General features: G+C 41.2%; 1 protein-coding gene across 1 annotated transcript in view; it reads right to left on the bottom strand.

Annotated features, from left to right (window-relative positions):
• Positions 1 to 21,950, bottom strand: part of LOC131936413 (metalloprotease TIKI1) — a 67,548-nt gene that overhangs the window by 18,672 nt on the left and 26,926 nt on the right. The window contains exons 4-5 of the mRNA XM_059293387.1: positions 21,738 to 21,887; positions 19,725 to 19,921 (exon numbers count right to left, since the gene is read on the bottom strand). Coding sequence (XP_059149370.1) covers positions 19,725 to 19,921; positions 21,738 to 21,887 — 347 coding nt within the window. The remainder of the gene's footprint in view (positions 1 to 19,724; positions 19,922 to 21,737; positions 21,888 to 21,950) is intronic.

The following is a 21,950-nucleotide window of genomic DNA, read 5'->3' as shown; positions in this document are numbered from 1 at the left end:
TTCTTAGATCTCCGCCAACCAGAGATAGCATATCCTTATGTAATGTATGGCCCTCAGGGTCCAGCAAGGAGAAAAAAGGGGAAACCAGTACCACTGCTCTCCCCTCACAATTTCTCACCCCCATGATACCCAGCCCCCACCTGTATCTAACCCACCATAAAACTTAACTCTTTGTAGGTAGCATGGACTTAGTTCTTAGATCTCAGCCAACTAGAGATAGCATCTCCTTATGTAATATATGGCCCTCAGGGTCCAGCAAGGAGAACAAAGGGGAAACCAGTACCACTGCTCTCCCCTCAACATCTCACCTCCATGTTATGTTATGTAATGTATAGCACACATGGCTTAACAGGGGAAAGCATTAAGGCAGATTAGTTAGTACCACCCCTTTTTACATACAAGAATGTTAACTCTGGACAGCTACACACTAGTATACTAGCTACACACTAGGCATACCAATGTGCCTACTGTAAACTACTAGACTGTAGGACCTATGTACACCTGCAATTGTATCAATTGTAGACTGGGCCCATTGGGGCCTAGTGATAGGTAGTATCAGTTAAAATGTGTGTACACAGCATTAACTATTTTGGGGCTAGAAATTAATTACTTTTATTGCGGAGTTAGTCTAAACTAGGAGATAATTCTTATTGCCCCATTGCCCGGCTCCTTTCACCCCAAATGCTGATTTTGGGGGTATGACAATAAATGTTCAATTAAACCCATTTAAAGTATATTTAATAGACTTTGTTATTATTTTTATATTGTGTAAGATATGTTAGAATAATTTTGCCATATTTTCAATACTAAAAAATTCTTAGATTAGTAGAAATCTTTAATAATGTACAGGTGCTAAAAAGTGTGGCTCTTAACGCCCTCCTTTACCCTATAGTTTATTTTCTACTTTATCTAATGACTTGATTAAGTATGAATTGACTAAGTGTTTATAAATACACGGACTAAAAAAATCTTGAGCGACCAGGATTCGAACCTGGGTTGTCGCGGCCACAACGCGAAGTACTAACCACTATACGATCACGGCCAGCGCGCTCGCATCGATTGGGGCCGAAGTAACTGTGTCAATAAGCCTTCAGTCTTGTCGGTATCTTTAGAAATCATGTCCTCAATTTTATGGTCCTTTGGGCGTAATTAAATTAAGCTAATTACGGTCTCTAATTGCTAGTTTTTATGATTGCATCTGAAATTGTTAGGCGAAAGTAGCCTGCATGCCAAATTTCAGAACTATAGAACAATCAGAAGTGGGCTAATTTTCGATGTCAATTTTAACAACAAACACATCCACACGAAGCTGAGTTAATAAAAACGTGTTAATAAAATACTTAAAAAAAAACTTTTTAAAAAACCACGTTTTTCTTGTGGACTAAAAAGTAGAAAATAACTATTTACATACATTTGATGACAAAAAACGTGGGTACGTTCAACATCAAATTTCCCGACCCATCTGCCCGACCCACGTTTTTTGTCATCAAATGTATGTAAATAGTTATTTTCTACTTTTTAGTCCACAAGAAAAACGTGGTTTTTTAAAAAGTTTTTTTTTAAGTATTTTATTTTCTCCTTTTTAGTCCGTTGCTACACATAAAAACGTGGTTTTTAAAAAAGTTTTTTATATAGTTTATTTTCTACTTTATCTAATGACTTGATTAAGTATGAATTGACTAAGTGTTTATAAATACACGGACTAAAAAATCTTGAGCGACCAGGATTCGAACCTGGGTTGTCGCGGCCACAACGCGAAGTACTAACCACTATACGATCACGGCCAGCGCGCTCACATCGATTGGGGCCGAAGTAACTGTGTCAATAAGCCTACAGTCTTGTCGGTATCTTTAGAAATCATGTCCTCAACTTTATGGTCCTTAGGGCGTAATTAAATTAAGCTAATTACGGTCTCTAATTGCTAGTTTTTATGATTGCATCTGAAATTGTTAGGCGAAAGTAGCCTGCATGCCAAATTTCAGAACTATAGAACAATCAGAAGTGGGCTAATTTTCGATGTCAATTTTAACAACAAACACACGCGAAGCTGAGTTAATAAAAACGTGTTAAAAACGTGTTAAAAAGAGCAAGTAGACTGACAACAGTGGAAATAGACTGACAATGGAAGGGGGGAGGGAGACTGACAGGGTGTAGACTGACAGAGGAAGTAGACTGACAGAGGAAGTAGACTGACAGAGGAAGTAGACTGACAGAGGAAGTAGACTGACAGAGGGAGTAGACTGACAGAGGAAGTAGACTGACAGAGGGAGTAGACTGACAGAGGGAGTAGACTGACAGAGGAAGTAGACTGACAGAGGAAGTAGACTGACAGAGGAAGTAGACTGACAGAGGAAGTAGACTGACAGAGGGAGTAGACTGACAGAGGGAGTAGACTGACAGAGGAAGTAGACTGACAGAGGAAGTAGACTGACAGAGGGAGTAGACTGACAGAGGGAGTAGACTGACAGAGGAAGTAGACTGACAGAGGGAGTAGACTGACAGAGGGAGTAGACTGACAGAGGAAGTAGACTGACAGAGGAAGTAGACTGACAGAGGGAGTAGACTGACAGAGGAAGTAGACTGACAGAGGAAGTAGACTGACAGAGGGAGTAGACTGACAGAGGGAGTAGACTGACAGAGGAAGTAGACTGACAGAGGGAGTAGACTGACAGAGGGAGTAGACTGACAGAGGAAGTAGACTGACAGAGGAAGTAGACTGACAGAGGGAGTAGACTGACAGAGGAAGTAGACTGACAGAGGGAGTAGACTGACAGAGGGAGTAGACTGACAGAGGGAGTAGACTGACAGAGGGAGTAGACTGACAGAGGGAGTAGACTGACAGAGGGAGTAGACTGACAGAGGGAGAAGACTGACAGAGGGAGTAGACTGACAGAGGGAGTAGACTGACAGAGGAAGTAGACTGACAGAGGAAGTAGACTGACAGAGGGAGTAGACTGACAGAGGGAGTAGACTGACAGAGGGAGTAGACTGACAGAGGGAGTAGACTGACAGAGGGAGTAGACTGACAAAAGGGGGGGGGGATTGACAGGGAGTATACTGACAGAGGGAGTAGCCAATATCCTCCTTGCGCGCCTACAGAAATGAATGCCAAAATACTCCGGATAAATGAATTCTGATCGTTTGAAGATTTTGTTGAAAGGGGCGGTATCTACTTTGTGAGGGGGGTATCTATTTTGTGGGACGATGTTTGTTTTGAAACACCTGAAAGGGGGATCCCGCAGTCACCGGGGGCGCGCGGCGCCCCCCGACTGGGAGCACTCGAAACATTGGGCTCCCTACAACAATCGTATATGATCCTGATAAGTTTTCTAGTTGCACGCGGGGGCGGGGGCTGTTTTCACACTGCGAATATACGTTTCACAGTACGCAGCCACGGGCGGGTTGGGTTCGGGTTCGTGGGGGGGGGGGGGGACGTCAGCTTTTATCTGAGATTATCAGAGTCAGTATTCATAGTGTTTGTGAAATCTGAACACGAGGGGAGACTATCTGAGTTTCAATGCCACTGACTTTGGGCAGAGAGAGGCATTTAATTGTCGCGCTCCAACAAAATAAAATAATCGGATTTTTAACTGGCAACATGTCCGATAAGGTTACCAAGAGACGCGCGTACCAGGAGAGTTACATGGCCGTGGTACATTTTAAAACTAATTAATTTTAAATAAATGATTTAACAACGAATACTCGGGGCACGTATTGTCAAGCTAAGTCCATTTTTTTGGTCCAATTTTTTTGTCCATTTTTTTTTGTCGTCTAGATTTGGGGTGAAGGTGTGGTTGATACATACATTGTAAATACATTTATAACGAAATGGAGATTACGATAAATCTCGGCATTTACACTTTCCTGAGCTTGAAAAAAAAAACACAATTTCGCAATCAGGTTAGTATGTCTGTGTATGTATGTATGCATGTATATATATATATATATATATATATATATATATATATATATATATATATATATATATATATATATATATATATGTATATATGTGTGTGTGTGTGTGTGTGTGTGTGTGTAATCATGGTAACTTAAGTACCTTTCAGTCAGGTGGACGAAATTTCATTTAAATTCCATAAGTATTTTATTATGTTATGAATGGGTTTAGATAAACTTTTGCGCGATTTCCGGTAACCGGAAGTAGTACTTTATTTCCGGTTTCTCTAAAAACCTCCAAAAATTCATAACTTTATCACAAATTCTCTAAAAGCAGCATATTTTAAGAAAGTTTTTTACTTAATGTGTTTTCTCGAAAAGTGAGCGTTTTTTCTCTCCAAAACTAAGATAACATTTTCTAGCCCGATTACACTGGATACCCAACCTTTAATTACATACACACAAATTGAGAAGACAATGTAGGGGTGCTCACTCCCGCTGTGTTAAGAACCAGAAATACAAACCACTTAGCACCAACGTTTTCCCGGAATGAAAGTTATAAAGCGCCTGATCTTCCTCGCAGCTGAAAAGTGATTGGCTAATGGGTGACTAGCAAACAGTACTCCAATAAATAAGCGACACCCGACTGAAAATTAGCACATTTATTCGGAGTTTGAAATATAATACCAAACAAAAAAATACCTTTGATTTTTAAAATTGTTTGAAAGTGTAAGAAGACGAATAAAAACAACAGACTTTGGTCTATGTCAAAATTATTGGTTTGGCCCCCTTAGCTAACAGAGCGATGCTATTGAAGTATAGGCCGAATTATTTCTTCCGTATCAATGAAAAATATCTGTTTAGTTCACCATTATTATCATTTTTTTCCCGTTCGTGCCAAAGACACATGGGACAGATGAAGTAGAGTGCACCTGTTTCAGAGACCACGACATATAGTTGGCCATCTCCGCTTTACTTTAAGTACCCCTACCTATTAGAACCCGGAGTCGAACTCGACACTTTCGGGTTAACAGTCTAGCTCTCTGCCACGCCACCCCCATACCAAATTTATACCTTAGGGATTTTCTCTTAGGGGTCATCCATAAATGACGTCACACTCGTAGGGGGGAGGGGGGGTCCGTAATTTTGTGACGATGTGTGATGAGGGGGAGGGGGGGGGTTCAGATGTTGCGACGTCACATTTTTGCATTATAAAAAAGCAATGTTAGAAAACGAATTTTAGACGTTATTTTGCGTTTTAGATAACTGTTTTAATAAATTGTAATAGTTTAGACAAGATTATGGAAAAATATCGATGTTTTAAAAAAATTCAACTGCAATTTTGAGGGGGGGTTGTAGGTTTAGGTGTGACGTCATTTTAGGGGGGGGGGGGGTCTGGCTTTTTGTGACGACGTGTGACGGAGGGGAGGGGGGGAGGTAAAAATCGTCAAAAAAAGCGTGACGTCATTTATGGATGACCCCTTAGGTCAACATTTATAGTATAGTTTTATATAAACAGCGATAGCATAGAGTTTTATATAAACAGCGCTCAGCTTGATTAATTAGCAATAAAATTATCTGATAGAGGCTTCATAATTAGCATTAGCAGTCAAAGTATCTTAAAGTAACTTGATTAATTAGTATTAGTAGTCAAAGTGAATTTTAGTAGCTTGATTATTTAGTATTTGTCATCAATGTAACTTCATTAAACACAAGTGTCCTTTCGTGCATCGATGATTGGTGGGCGTTGGATTACTTACACCTAGATCTAGATCTAGACGAGAAAAATACGCGGTTGATGTAAAGAAATGTAAACAATCAACGCCAAAACGGAGGTAGCTGTTTTAGAATGGAGGATATAAATAAAACAGAGGTAGCTGTTTTAGAATGGAGGATATAAATAACCCCAAAAAAACGTCTGTGAGGTGCTACAATGTACACACAAACCATTCTGGTGTGAGGCTTCATGTTTATTTTCCCACTACTTGACCTATTTCCTGTCCCTTCATTCTACTTTCGTTTTACTTATCAGATAAAAGAGTCAATAGTAATATATTAAACTTGTCCGAATGAAGAGTGATGACGTCCTGCGCGTTTAGTCAAAGCGCGCTACGCATAGTGGAAGATCCAAGTAATAATTCACTCGTTAAGGGGCTGCAATCCACCGAGGGGAGGTAAGTCAGTGATAAGGGAAAAAAAATTACAGCTTTCAAGCAAATTCCAACACGTTCGTTAATTTATTGCCTAAGAGCAAGGGGTTATAACTCTTCCAGGGCGTGTTATACAATAAACACACCATCAACATCAAAGGCAGTTTGGGCCGGACTAGATAACTTCTCACTCAAAGAGTTTTAACTGTGAAGACTAAATCAGGAGCCACAAAAGTTGGTATTTAAGCGGACCCGGTGGGCGTTTGTTCAAAATCTCGTTTAATTAATTGCGTGTAAGGCTTTGGGTTAATTATTTTTTGCAGAGCAACGAACTTTGGTCTGTTAATTTGACGGTGGAAATATTTCGAGGGGTGACGTTAGGATACATGCACGTCTGTTGTAGGTCTTGTTGCTGCACGTCCCGATGTTGTATGTCATGTTGTTGTACGTCCCGTCGATGTACTCCCCCCCCCCCCAACAAGTTACCCAACAGGTACGTCAGATACAAGTTTGTCTGATCACGTGACAATCCCCACGCCGAAGCCGTGACTGTTTTTGTAAACATACATTTCCGGCACGCCTGAGCGGTGAAACAAAAGTAGCAAAAATCTCGACGTCTGCAAACTGTTTTTAACCGCCTGCAGTGTTCAGGGGCGGCAACTCTCGCGTGTAGGAGGTAGCGCGTGCACTGCACGTTCTCGTGTCAACAGCGGGTCTGCGCATGACAGGAAGGAGATGTGATTTAAAAGATTGCGTTCCGCGGTGATTTCCGTGAGTTTTTTTTAAAAGAAATATTTTTGTTGGGGGTGGCGACGGATGGACGGGGGTGTGGGTGTGGTTGACACAGGGCGACGTCAGGGAGCAGATAGGGGTTGACCACGTGATACGGCGGTCATCTCAGCTCAGAACTTTGATGCCTTAAGTGTAAAGAACAGGTCACTATATTCTCATCGCACAAAACCTTCACGCTAGACACCAAGAGAGGGGGTTGGGGGGGGGGGGGGGGGGGGGGCAGAGGCGTAGCTAGGGGAGGGCGGGGAGGGCGGCCGCCCCGGGCGCCGACCCTAGGGGGGCGCCAAAAGGGGTAGAAAAAAAAATTTTAAGCTGTAATATCCCAGCCTTCCCCTTTCTCTATTTCAAACGATTTCTTTCAGGACTTATTTGGTCTTTTTCTCTTCCTCTTTCCCCGTGGACTTCACACAAACACCTGCATAGTGATGTTATTTTTTATCTTTCTCATATTGTGTCCTAACCACCATATTTTCTATATCCACTGTCTTTAACCTAGCTCCGAGCCATACAGTAAAAGATATTTCATATTTAGCTATAGAGCATGACTGAACTTTTTTTGACAATGCATTTTATTTCCACATCGACTTAGAATGTTAATACGCATTTTATCGCTGCTGATTCTAATCTGAACGTCATGGGCTTCAGCTACTATCATTAAACCGGTTAATACAGCTTTGTCAACCAGTACAATTAATTCTGAATTTTTTGTTGACTGTGAGCGAGAAGGCAGCGCACATCTGATAAATCCAAGACTTCGAGCTGTTGTGTCCGTTGGATTCCACTTTGTTTCCTTCAGCTTGTTTCATTATACAATCAACCAGGCAACGAAATACCCATATCGTATTACAATGTGTATTATAATTTGCTATTGCATGTCAATTGTATGACCTTAATCTAATAAACTTATAATCCAACTATGTACTATATCATAACAGAGATTGCTCCAAAGATAAAACAAAAAAAAAGACTGTCCTAAACGAATTAGCACCTTCTACAAATATTTTTTTTCTGACATTACTAATAATTTTTTAAAGGATAATGCATCTTACAGGGAATTTAATTGGCGCTGAGTAAAGATTTAGGGAACGACAATCATACAGCGTAATTATTAATCTTTTTCCGGACTGTCGCACACACATTCACACACACACACACACACACATATATATATATATATATATATATATATATATATATATATATATATATATATATATATATATATATATATATATATATATATATATATATGGGGGCGCCAAACTGAAAGTTCGCCCCGGGCGCCGGGAGGGGTCGCTACGCCTCTGGGGGGGGGGGGGGTCACGCATAATTGACGTCACGCTCTTACGGGTTTCCGAGGGTTCGGAATTTGCGACGATGTGTAATGAGGGGGAGGGGGGTGGTTCAGAAAGTATGATGACACACTTTTGGATTCTTAAAAAAACACACACCTGAAACTGAATTTTAGCTGTTTAAACATTTTAAAAAAGGCTTTTTGTTTTGTAAACTGCAATTACAATTGATCCATTTACAAGTGTGTACTAGTAATTGTACACAGTGTGTACATCTAGTAGCAACTATCACCTGTCAGCACCTGACGAAAGCGACAGTCATTAATTAATCAGCTGTGAGTACAGGCATCATCTGTACAGAATAATTTGTCTCAAATGGTCATCAGGTATGTCATCAGGTATGTCATCAGGTATGTCATCAGGTATGTCATCAGGTATGTCATCAGGTATGTCATCAGGTATGTCATCAGGTATGTCATCAGGTATGTCATCAGGTATGTCATCAGGTATGTCATCAGGTATGTTATCAGGTATGTCATCAGGTATGTCATCAGGTATGTCATCAGGTATGTCATCAGGTATGTCATCAGGTATGTCATCAGGTATGTCATCAGGTATGTCATCAGGTATGTCATCAGGTATGTCATCAGGTATGTTGTGTCACAAGAAAACATTAATGACGGTGTGGTGGACACTCAAATCATACAGAGCGCATGGCCAAGTTAATTGTTTTCTTGGTGAATTAAGCTCTGGTCGAGACCTTTGACGTTGTATTTTTAATCTAGTGATAGGGAGAAACAGAGAAAGAATAATGGATATAAAAGACAAATCTACAGAGAATAATAGATAAATAGAGAGGAAGTAGGCATAGAGTTAAAGAGAAAGAAAGAAAAAGAGAAATCGCGAAATATATCCTTAAATAATAGAAAAATCTACAGAGAAGAATAGATCAATAGAGAGGAAATAGGAATAGAGTTCAAGAAAAAGAAAGAAAAAGAGAACTAGCCAAATGTATCGTTGTGTACAACTAGGGTTACAGTGCCAGCATCATCCAGCTGTAATCAACAACGATATCGATATATGTGTATTTAGTGGTGTAGACTATTCTCTGTGACCGTTATAACAAAAAAAAGTGATATTGTTGTTATGATCTGTTTGAACCAGCCAAGTGAAACACCGAGGATCAAAACCGTCCCAGTCCTTACAGATGATGCTTAAGTTTTGTTGGTTAAAAGAAAAGATCCCCCTTAATATTACACAAACATAAATTTCGTCTGCTAGTTCGTATCCCGGTCACGTGCCTCCCCCACCCAATCACCAACCTGCGCGTGAAGCCCCCAAGATGGCGACTACAATTAATCCAGCCAATGAACATAGACTTCCGTCTGGCTTTGATGGAAGATTGGAAATGGGAGTTTCATAAAGAGGTTAATTTCATTTAAACTTATCGAAGCTTTTTATCGATACCTGAGGGGGAGGGGGGAGGGAGGTTCATGTTGGAATACTTATCCGGCACCGCAGACAGGTAAGGCATCGCTCCAGGTACATGGCCCGTCCACGGAGACTCACCTGTCTGGCGGCCTTTGATCCCCAGCTATCGACGTAACACGAGATTCCGCATCTCTGCTAAAATCCTTGGGATTGGTTTCAGTTTTTTTAAAAGTAATATAAACTTATTATTCTAGGAAGGGAAAGCTAGGTCGTTAAGCGGTGCTAAAATATATTAGAATTATTTCATGTTTTTCCCCGAGGTATTTTTTAAAACAAAATTTTAAGCAGTAAAAAAACCAAAAGTATAAACAATGGTTGGAATTTTAAGTCGCAGAAGGTGAGTGGCACCCATGTGAAGTTTTTATATGTGCTCGTGTACTCTTGTGGTTATGTACTCATACGCTCTACATATACCCTTCATGTACTCATGCACACATTAAATTTTAAAAATATTTTTTCTTCTTCTATAAAGAAAAAAAAAACAATTTTGAAAAAAGTTTTTTAAATGGCGAGATGTTAATGTAGTGAACTAAAATGTTGATGCTATGAACTAAAATGGCGGGGTATGTTGTTATGAACTAAAATGGCGGTGGGGGGGGGGGGGGGGGGGGAGGGGTAGTGATGTTATGAACTAAAATGATGGTGTAGTGTTGTTATGAACTAAAATGCTGGTGTAGTGTTGTTATGAACTAAAATGCTGGTGTAGTGTTGTTATGAACTAAAATGGCGGTGTAGTGTTGTTATGAACTAAAATGGCGGGGTAGTGTTGTTATGAACTAAAATGCTGGTGTAGTGTTGTTATGAACTAAAATGGCGGGGTAGTGTTGTTATGAACTAAAATGCTGGTGTAGTGATGTTATGAACTAAAATGGCGGGGTAGTGTTGTTATGAACTAAAATGCTGGTGTAGTGTTGTTATGAACTAAAATGCTGGTGTAGTGATGTTATGAACATCGTCGCCGTAGGATCCCAGCGATGTCAGTGATTTGTTTAGCACGCAGGTGGGGGAGATGACTCGTGTCGATAAAGTCGCCGTGGTTATCTCATCTTGCACACCTGATGAGAGTTAAGGCCCCTACCCGTGTGTGTTAGGACCACAGACTACTAGACTCAATGCCCTTTCTCCAAAGTGTTAGACCTACTAAACAGAATCATGTAGAACTTGCTGGAACTTGTACCAGCAGATAGACCAGTTCGCACATTACCCAGTGGCGCCTCCTTTAACGTGAGTAGAAAACATATCAGCCAAAGACGCAGTTTTTATGTCGATACATAGTGACCACTGACCAACATGGTTTTAAATTAGTTTTTTTAAACCTCAGGTTGGGCACATTGTTCAGATTGCCTGAATTCTGCTTATTAGAACTTTGTCGTAGAGTTAAAATAAAATTGAATGACAAGTCAATTAAGTTTTCACCGAAATTCCAATAAATGCTACTGTCACAATTTGACATGCATAAAACTTATCTTCATCAAACGGGCAAATAACCGACTGGACTCAAGGGAGGCAATCACGTCACCACTTCCTGTTTCAATGCGCATGCCCAAGAATGGATACTCCGTCAGTCACACGGAGTAACGCCGGCGATCGCTTTGGTATGTGGGCAGGGGCGGCGCTGTATGTGGGCCCTTCTTGTAAACCTAATGAAACCAGCATCTCGCCACATATGTCCCCCACACACCCACACTTTACATATTTCACCACAACAGCTTCCCCACACACCCGCCGGCAGCCGATCAAAAGCCACTTTTGGTACTAGCTACTTGACCCCTCTTCCATTGGCGCGCCGCAGATGATTTCCTTGTGTTGCGCATGCGCTTGACAAAATAAAAACAGCTCTTCATTTCTAGCTAGGAATAGCCGGGGCATTCTCTGGGTCGGGGAGGGCAGGTGGGGGAAATATGTGTGGACTGTAATGTTTGGGGGGGGGGGGGGGGAGGTAGTAGGTGTGGACTGTGCTGTAAGATACACTTTGTTGGTACAGTCATAAGGTGTCGTGGTATTCATCGGCTGGTAAGGCAGTGGTACGGTATTTCTGGTACAATATTCACACTACCCCACACATCGCACTTTCACACACATCACCCGACCCCACACATTATTTTAACCCATACAAAATGAAACATACATCCTTCTACCACAAACACATCATTCTATTATACATATAATTCTACCCACACCTCAGTGTACTCCCACACAACATCACTCTATACCGCACATTCTACTCCACACATCGCTTTACCGCACGTTAATAGATGAAAAGTTAGAGATCTCAAGACCGACTAGTCAGTGCGATTCGTTACTTTTCTCTATTAAAAAAGATTTATGAGAAGTTCAAAACATTTAAACCGTCCCTTAAAAAAAGAAATAAATTATCAGCCAACAAGACCATTATTATACCCCCCCCCCCCCTTCACGATACCAAATACTAATGTTCTCAATTTCTCGACCCCCATCTCCTTTACTAGCAGCCGGCTGACTTGACCCCCCCTCTCCCCTTCTCACCATCTTCTCTCTCCTGGGGTGCCCCCCCCCTCTGTCATGGGGTGCCATAAATTAGATCACTTCCGGGGACCCGGGCGCAATGGCGGTCTCCGTGTCACCCGCGGGAGTGGATGAAAGGGGACACCACGTGACCCGACTCGCGCCCCGCAAATCGGCGAAGGGTTAATGGAAATCTGATTTCCACGACTATTTACTCGGGCTGCAGTCAATGAAGGGTTAATGCTATCACTGCATTCAAAAGCAGAAGTCAACGGTCGGGGGGCATAAACCCTCGCGATGTCACGCTGGGATTTAGTACTTCTCGCGAGAGTTGGTGAATTGGTCTAAGGTCAAGGAAAGTTAGAGGATTTATAAGAGCAATAAATTATAATCTCGAAAACCTGTCTGATCGCTCCACTACCACGTGACGTTTCACGCCAATCAAAAGATAATAACATGAACTAGATATCTAAATAAACTTTAATGAAATGGAAACAATTAATCTTGTATGAATTAACCCATATTTGTGATAACAAAGTTTTTTTAAATACATTTTTTAAAATACCTGATGGTCAATAAGACACACGAGGAATACAATGTTAGTTTATAGCATCGTCAGTCTGCCTTTAAATTGTTTTCCCCTCGCTATAAAGTCACAAACATACGTAAGACGTCGTAAGACCTCACAATTCCCAAACTCAGAAACTGTGTTGTTTATGAGAACCAAATGATGACTTTATATTTTCTTTTAATAATCTCGTTATTTAACTTTTAAATAACTAATACACCTTACCATAACACAGGCTATCTTGTGAGTTTAGTAAAAAATATTGGTTGAAATTCCGGCTCAGTTCAAACAGAAAATTCCATGTTTTCATCACGGGGCAAGATATACATATATCGGTTTGTACACGCAGATTGAGGAAGTAGCGTGGGTGTGGGGGGGATATTGTGTATGGGATGTGTGAGTTTAGGGTGGGGGGGGGGGGCACTTGAGTGATTTTTACGATAACTTGCGTAACAGGAAAATGTATCAGTCCCCAACTCTCTCTACATATCCTTTCCCTGTCCCTTAGATAAACAATAAAGGAATGAATTCCACAATACTGCAAGCTATAAATATTTCATTGATATCAAACAATGACGGGACAGTCCAGTCCCCAACTTCTCACTTCCAAGATCCGCACCCTTTTCTTTTTCTTTCCCCACCCCGGCAAAGTGGTCATCACTCTTCATTAGGGAGCGGCGGAAATCACGCATTAAACCAGCCAATCAGATCCCTCGATACAACGGCTCGTAAATTCTCGGAGAGGAAGAAAACTGATGAGTGAGATCTTTCGGCTCACACGATCAGCTCATTGGTTCATGGTTTAGACATGCGCACTGACAACTGTTTGTAATCAAAGATGGAAGACTTAAAGAACACTAGAAGGATGTAGTGTTGTTTGAATTAAGACTTTAACACAGTAGTGATGCATCGGTAGTGTGTGGGGCGGGGTGATTTATGGGTATTGTGAGGGGGTTATGTATCGGTAATGTGTGGGGGTGATGAATCGGTAATGCGTGAGGGGGTGAAGTATCGGTATTGTGAGGGAGTGCTGTATTCGTTTTGGTAGGAGCGAAGTGTTTGTCTATCTTGTGTGGGACTGATGTGTGTATATCTTATGTGGGAGTGATGTATTTGTCTCTTATGTAGGAGTGATGTGTTTGCCTATCTTGTGTGGGACTGATGTGTGTATATCTTAGGTGGGAGTGATGTATTTGTCTCTTATGTAGGAGTGATGTGTTTGCCTATCTTGTGTGGGACTGATGTGTGTATATCTTAGGTGGGAGTGATGTATTTGTCTCTTATGTGGGAGTGATGTGTTTGCCTATCTTATGTGGCAGTGATATTAACAGTTTAACGTTTTCAAAGCTTTACATTCTGCACGTAGGAAGCAACCCAAAAAAAAACGTGTTTAAATTTTATTTTCATAAGTCAAAGGTGAAATAGGAATTAGACGATAATTATCTCAAGTGCTAATTAAAGCCGTCATAAATTGCGCGCGGATGAAAGAGTTAATCACCTGACCGTTCTAACCTTCTAAATTTAGATCACACATAAATACACATCTATATGGCGCGGCTTTCAAGCGAGTTTTTTTTTTAAGGTGAGAAAATTTCGCGAAGATGACATGAACGAACCGTCTTCATTGAGAAAAGGGCCAAGAAAGTTCGTAAAACTTAGACGAAGAAAGTTCGCTAAACTTAGACGACGAAAAGTTCGCTAAACTTAGACGAAGAAAGTTCGCTAAATTTAGACGAAGAAAGTTCGCTAAACTTAGACGAAGAAAGTTCGCTAAATTTAGACAAAGAAAGTTCGCTAAACTTAGACGACGAAAGTTCGTATAAACATGGACGAGCATGTTCGCACCTGTATTAAACCTGCAGAGTTTGACATGAAATGAGAAGTTTCAATCAACACGATAGCTAACAGGTAAACTCCAGCTAATTCCAGGACTTTGTGGGATGTTATAGCTGCCAGATCTTTGGGTCAGTGGAGAGATTCTTGCCAGGGATGGGGTGGGGGGGGGGGGGGGCAAATGTCCACACCCTCGGTATACGACCACGAGAGAGTGGAGGGGCTCCCTGACCAGTCCCCCCAACCTGGGTAAGTAACGTCTCGATGACGCCCCCCCCCCCCAACCTGGGTAAGTAACGTCTCGATGCCCCCCCCCCCCTTCATAAAGCGTGAGCATGAGCCTCAGTATTCAGTCGTAGCTCCCACTTAGTGAACGACTCGGCTAGTAATGTGTGAGTAAGTGAAAGTTTTAACCCCCCCCCCCTTTTTCAGACTTCCATAGGCTTATACCAAAATAATTAAAACATATGATGCTAAAAAGTGCTTCTACCAGAATAATAAGGCGAAAAGTTCACAGTTTTCTATAAAAAAAACAACAACCAACAACTTAATTCTAATCAGTAAGTGTTGAACTCTAATACACGCACAATTAATTCCGTTAAGAACTCTATACTCCTTATTTTTTTTATTAAATGAAACCGATTTTGTCAAAATGCAGCCAAATTAAGTTGTTTTGGCTGTTTGACAGCTCGGCTGTCAATTTTCTATTAGCCCTGTTAGATTTCCCTGACGCAGGGGCTTAGAAAAAGTGCATGCAAGGGGAGGGAACTTATGCGTGCATTCGGTTTAAATGGGAGTTAATCAGGTGTCAGAGAGCGGGTGTATTTCAGGTAACATTACACAGATAACTTTATGTCATCAGATATCAGCTTTTACCTACGTTCTTAAACTTACCGATATGAACCAACTAAATATGAACTGAACTAATATTTATAAACTTTTCCAACAGTATATGAACTGTACCAATATAAACGAACTTTAACAATATAGACCAACATGAATTTTACCAACGCACACAAGTTATACTTTATTATACCTATGTACATAAACTAAACATACATGAACTTAAGCAACATATACGAACTTTACCAACAAGTATGAACGATACCAACATACGTGATCTTCACCACTATACATGAACTAAACATACATGAACTTTACCAGTGAACATTACTAATATACACATGCAATACAAATATAGATGAACATTAACAAGATACACGAACTAAAATGACACACACACAAACTTTACTAACATATATAAACATTGCGAACACACACGAAATCTACCAACACACATGAACTACCAACAGACATGAGCTTTACAGATATAAATGAGCAGTGTGTACCTACATAAACGCTACTCGCGCTGCATATATTACACCCCTCCCTCTCTCATATACTGCATAAGTTAACCCCCTTATATGCTGCATATGTTAACCCTCCCCTATATGCCGCATATGTTAACCCTCCCCCCTATATACCGCATATGTTACACCCTCCCCCTATATGCCGCATATCGTGTTAGCTCCTCCTGATGTAATCAAAAGCTCGGGAGCTAAGCGCACGAGAAACACCTGGACAAGCAACAACCCACCTGTCTGGGGGTGGAACAGGAAGTGGGGTGGGGGTGGGGTGGGTGGAGGGAGGGAGGGAGGTGTGAACACACTTCCTAAAATAAACAATAGACAATTAGTACTCTGATTGAACAGATCGCTACAACGCCACACTGAACGTTCTTCAGGCCTTCCAGTGGTTCCCGGGGTGGTTGGGGTGGGGGGTGGGGGTGGGGCAGGGGGGGGGGTGTTAACGAAGACTATGACTGTTTTAAGTATTTGACACGTGGGTAGCTCGTGGGCAGTGGCAGCATGAAACATTTTTATAAGGTTCAATTTGAGATTGTAATTTAAAAAAAAAAAATTGTGTTAAACGGACACTCTAATGTAAGTAGTGTGGTGGGAAGTGCGTGGTAGAGAGATAGAGAGCACGGATATGAGCGTTAGGTTCATAAGGCAGTCACGTACACCCGCTCTGGGTTGATTGGTTTCCTGGTCCGAAAGGTACGTCACTTAGTAGACTGCAGGTATCCAATTTCCTGAGTCGTGGGGGTGGATGCCACACATACGCCATAGTTACATAACAAATTTGATTAACAAATAATCATTCAGCTTTAAAACTTAAGCAATGAAATTTTAAATAAAGTTTGATCAAATCTCCGCTTTTTTCTTTACTTATTTCAAATATCAGTGTTACTGATCCGGGACCCGCCATTGATGACGTCACCTGGAGCCATTGGGATGGTGGCTCACTATATCTGGGCCGTGAGATTTAACGAATTGTTCAAGAACGTCTCAAAATTTCATCTTTATCCACATTTTGAGAGGAGACTATTGGCTTGGGGGAGAGAAACTGAGGTGTGTGTGGGGGGGGGGGGGTAGAGAATGATGGAGAGAAAATAAGAAAAGGTATGGAGGTGGGAAGAGAAATTAGTGCGAGAAGAGAAAGCAAAAAGACAGAACGGTTTAAAGCGAGAGGTTTAAATGGAAATAATGGCGTACGAAAATAAAATAAAAAGTTGGTTGAAAAATGTAAAGTCACCGGGCGAAATTATTCCTGGAATGCTCATCTCAGTGGTTTTAGGAAAATTGAAATTTTATTTTGACATGTTCATCGTTTGAAATATACCCGGCCGTATTTCTCGAGTTATTTTAGTCACGTGATCGTCCTGCGCCGGTAGATTCACCCCGTCTGATGCACCTGAATTATCCCCAAACGTTGGGCGAGGGGTACAGGCAAACCTGGATGGCTGGGGTCAAACATTCTATCAGGGGAGACAACCACGCAAAGGGGAGGCAAACCCACTTAACATTGTAAACATTACCACAGGGGAAAGAATTTCACTTTTTAAAAAAGTTCAAGAGGATTCCGTGCTGTTCGCTGCCTTGTTGTTGCAGAAAAACCACTTACAGAATTTAGCGGTCTGAAAATGGTTGAATATTTTCTTGTTTTTAATTTTGTGGTGTATATATGTGGAAAGGGAGGGGGTAGAGTGGAGCGAGAAAGTAGAATGATTCCTGACAATTTCTGAAACTCATCCCAATATTTTAATGTCAAGTGTTTCAATGTTTTCTTTGATAAACACAGGGCTGTAGTTAGGTTAAAATTGTAAGCTGACTTTAAAATTCTTTTCATCTTCAAGAACATACAAAACAAGAAGTCACTATAACAAATGCTTCTGGTTTTTTTTGTCGTAAAATTGTGAAGAAGGTCTGTGATTCTTATTAGATTATTTTTGTATCCCTATGTTTCCATGTTTTCAGTTCTGTTTTGTTCTACGGATGTGAGAGAAGCAGTTAATGTAGATTAAGATGTGAGGTGTGAGGTCTACGCAGTGTTTCTTCCAGACTTTTTCTCCTTAAAGGGTGGGGGGGGGGGGGGGGGGGCGGCGGACAACATATTTCGGGGGAGGGGGGAGTGCGGACACTCGTAAAAGTATATTATGTTTTCTATATAAAGAAACAATGGGTCTACGGTGTACAGCGAGACACAATCGTCAAAACTTCTGTTATATGGTTAGATTTTAGATGCTGACCTAGTACTATCCACTCAGATTATACAAATACGGGTAGCATTTACACAGGTAATACAAACATAGGTAACGTGTAGCGAGGTAATACAGACACAAGTAGCTTTTATAGTTACTACAAATACAGGTAATATGTAGGCAGGTAACATAGACACAGGCAGGTTTTAAACTGTTAAAATAAATTGAGGTAATATTTACACATACGATACAAAATAATAAATTGAAATTGGGTCTTCGTTTAGAGGCCTTACTAAAAATGGACATTACCTGACAACCTTACTGAAAATGGACATTACCTGAGGGCCTTACTAAAAATGGACATTACCTGGCGACCTTACTAAAAAAGTACATTACCTGATGGCCTTACTAAAAATGGACATTACCTGAGGGCCTTACTAAAAATGGACACTACCTGGTGACCTAACTAAGAGAATCGAGACAACTGAGTGACCTTCAGGGAGGAAACATGAGCACACTGAGCGGCTTCATTTCTCCCAGCACCCGCCATTAAAGCTGTCTTTTACTGCAGCAAGTGTCTGGCTCGTGTTTCATAGACAAACCGTTTTACGTGGCTTGCACTGTCTCGTCCTACCTGCACTTAGGGTCCAGGCATTTACTGTCTGGGTTTTACCTGGATTTAGCGCATGAATTCGAACCGGGCTAGGATGATTGGGTAAAATCTGAACAGGCCTTCGGGTGATTGGGTAAAATCTGAATCGGCCCTGGATGATTGTGAAATTCTGAACATTTGCAAAGTGTCTTCGATTATCAAGAAAAGTTAAGCCTGGGCATAAGATTGGGATAAATAAAGGAGTATTCAGAACTGCACCTTTCGTTTCTCAGTCTCATTCGGTGATGGCGAGGGGGGGGGGGGTCGAATGTGGCGAGACAGAATGACTGTGAGGAGTGGGGATACGTGGCGGATGTTTGAGCGACAGGAAGTTAGAAAACAAGTTCAAGGACACGAATTCAAACAGTAGTACGTGACGATGTAAACAAAGGACAATGGACGTGAGTACATACGGGGGGGGGGGGGGGGTCTGTTAGCATGACGTGAGACAGTCAAAACAAATGTTTGTAGGTCTAGGACTGTTAGATAGAGATCAGACAACTGACCACAGACAGCTGACCACAGAAAACAAACCAGACAACTGACCACAGACAACTGACCACAGACAACAGACCACAGACAACAGACCAAAGAAAACTGACAGCTGACCACAGACAGCTGAAAACTGACCACAGACAGCAGACAACTGACCACGGAACCTGACCACAGACAACAGACCACAGACCACAGACCACAGACCGCAGACAGCTGACCACAATCAACTGACCACTGACCACATACAACAGACCAGAGACAACTGACCACAGACAACAGACAACTGACCACAGACAACTGACCACTGACCACAGACAACAGACAACTGACCACTGACCACAGACAACAGACAACTGACCACAGACAACTGACCACAGACAAAAGAGAACTGACCACAGACAAAAGACCACAGACAAAAGAGAACTGACCACAGACAGCTGAAAACTGACCGCTGATCACAGACCACTGAGCACAGACAACTGACCACAGACCACTGACAACTGACCACAATCAACTGACCACTGACCTGAGAAAGATTGAGCTGGTTTAGCGGCACACATTGCTCCTCTACCCTCTCCACAGCTCCCGTGACCTTGCCTTCCCTCTCCGCCTGCTGGGCCAGATAGAGGTCAAGGACGGGTATCCCACGTGACTTCACGTCTGCTTCTGTCAACGAGTTGACCATTAGCATCACCCACACCGGTCTTTTACGGCGCCAGTTGCCTGGGGACACAATTTTAAAAGTCTGTGGGGTCAAGGTTCTGGTGCGCTGAGGGTGACAGAGTTCAACCATGCACAGCGTCAGGGTCATGTCCAGCAGACGACAGTGTAGCTGCAGCAACATTTTGTGGAAAATAATCACAGCAACAAAGCTACAAAATCTCCACCGGCTAAAAAAAAAACAGCGCGCAAGTACAAAACAAAAACCATGAAAGAAATTCTTTAAGAAATGATTTCGTTAAATTAAAAACACAAGCTTTTACACACAAAAAAAGCAACACACTAAATAAGCAAACATTACCCATGAAAGACATTTGATAAAACTGTTTATACCGAATTAGTATTTTACAAACACTAATATAAGTAATAATTGTAGGTTTTATTTTATTTTAATTTTTTTTTGTAAATCGTATAGAAAATTACATTTATTAGGAGTTTATAAAAAATACAATGTTCTTAGTTTCTTGCTCGTGACCATTAGGTTTCTAGAATGGACTCAGGTTCCCTGTAATTGCTTCTGTGTAGTGTTCTGTTGGTCATTAACTGTCCGTCCATGACGCGGTCTTTCTGACACGTGATCGAATTGAAGCTTGACATTGACCAATACACTCATCGGTCAGTCTGTCATTGAACAGAACACCATAGTGGTCAGTTTATTGTTAGTAAACCTAGTGGTCAGTTTGTTGTTAGTAAACAAAACCTAGTGGTCAATTTGTTGTTAGTAAACCTAGTGGTCAGTTTGTTGTAAACCTTTGTTGTTAGTAAACCTAGAGGTCAGTTTGTTGTTAGTAAACCTAGTGGTCAGTTAGTAAACCAAGCGGTCAGTTTGTTGTTAGTAAACCTAGTGGTCAGTTAGTAAACCTAGTGGTCAGTTAGTAAACCTAGCGGTCAGTTTGTTGTTAGTAAACCTTGTGGTCAGTTAGTAAACCAAGCGGTCAGTTTATTACTGGCTTGAACATTATCTAGGCCTAACATTAGCAAGGAAATTATTTTTTTTTTCTTTTAGTACAAACAGGGAGATAACTCTATGGCTTTTAAATCTCAAATTCTGAATTTGCCAGATATTGACAGACAACAGACAGAATACACACTAGACCCACAACACACAGCACACATCATACAACAAACATCATACAACACACAGCACAGAACACACATCATACAATACACATCATACAACACACATCATACAACACACATCACACAACACACATCATACAATACACATCATACAACATACATCACACAACACACATCATACAACACACATCATACAACACACAACACACAAGACATATCATACAACACAATCATACAACACACAACACACAACACACATCATACAACACACATCATACAACACACATCATACAACACACATCATACAACATAAATCATAAAACACAAAACATAAAACACAGCACACAACACACATCATACAACAAACATCATACAACACACATCATACAACATACATCATACAACGCACATCATACAACACACATCATTCAACATAAATCATAAAACACAAAACATAAAACACAGCACACAACACACATCATACAACAAACATCATACAACACACATCATACAACATACATCATACAACGCACATCATACAACACACATCATTCAACATAAATCATAAAACACAAAACATAAAACACAGCACACAACACACATCATACAACAAACATCAAACAACACACATCATACAACACACATCATACAACACACATCACACAACACAAAACATACAACACACATCATACAACACACAGCCCATCAACAACGACTACAGCAGGCAGTGTGGTATTACCGGCGATGGCGTTGAAGAGATAGTCTGCGAACAGCCCCTTCCGCTTCTGCTCCTCGCTCATCCACTCGGGCATGCTGGTCCTGACGTAATCAAGATGGCGCTGTAGCCGGGAGTACAACTCGCTGGGCAGCAAGTCGGACAAATTCTCACCTAGGGAAATGTAACAGTTAAATGTAGATGAATGTGTGTTTTGAGTATGTATCTTAAAAAGGC

The sequence above is a fragment of the Physella acuta genome, unplaced genomic scaffold (genome assembly GCF_028476545.2).
Source record: "Physella acuta isolate Inbredline_101_S28 unplaced genomic scaffold, ASM2847654v3 ptg000178l, whole genome shotgun sequence".
NCBI classification, from domain to species: Eukaryota; Metazoa; Mollusca; class Gastropoda; family Physidae; genus Physella; species Physella acuta.
The sequence above is the reverse complement of the archived record's forward strand: the minus strand, read 5'-3'. Positions and strand labels throughout refer to the sequence as shown.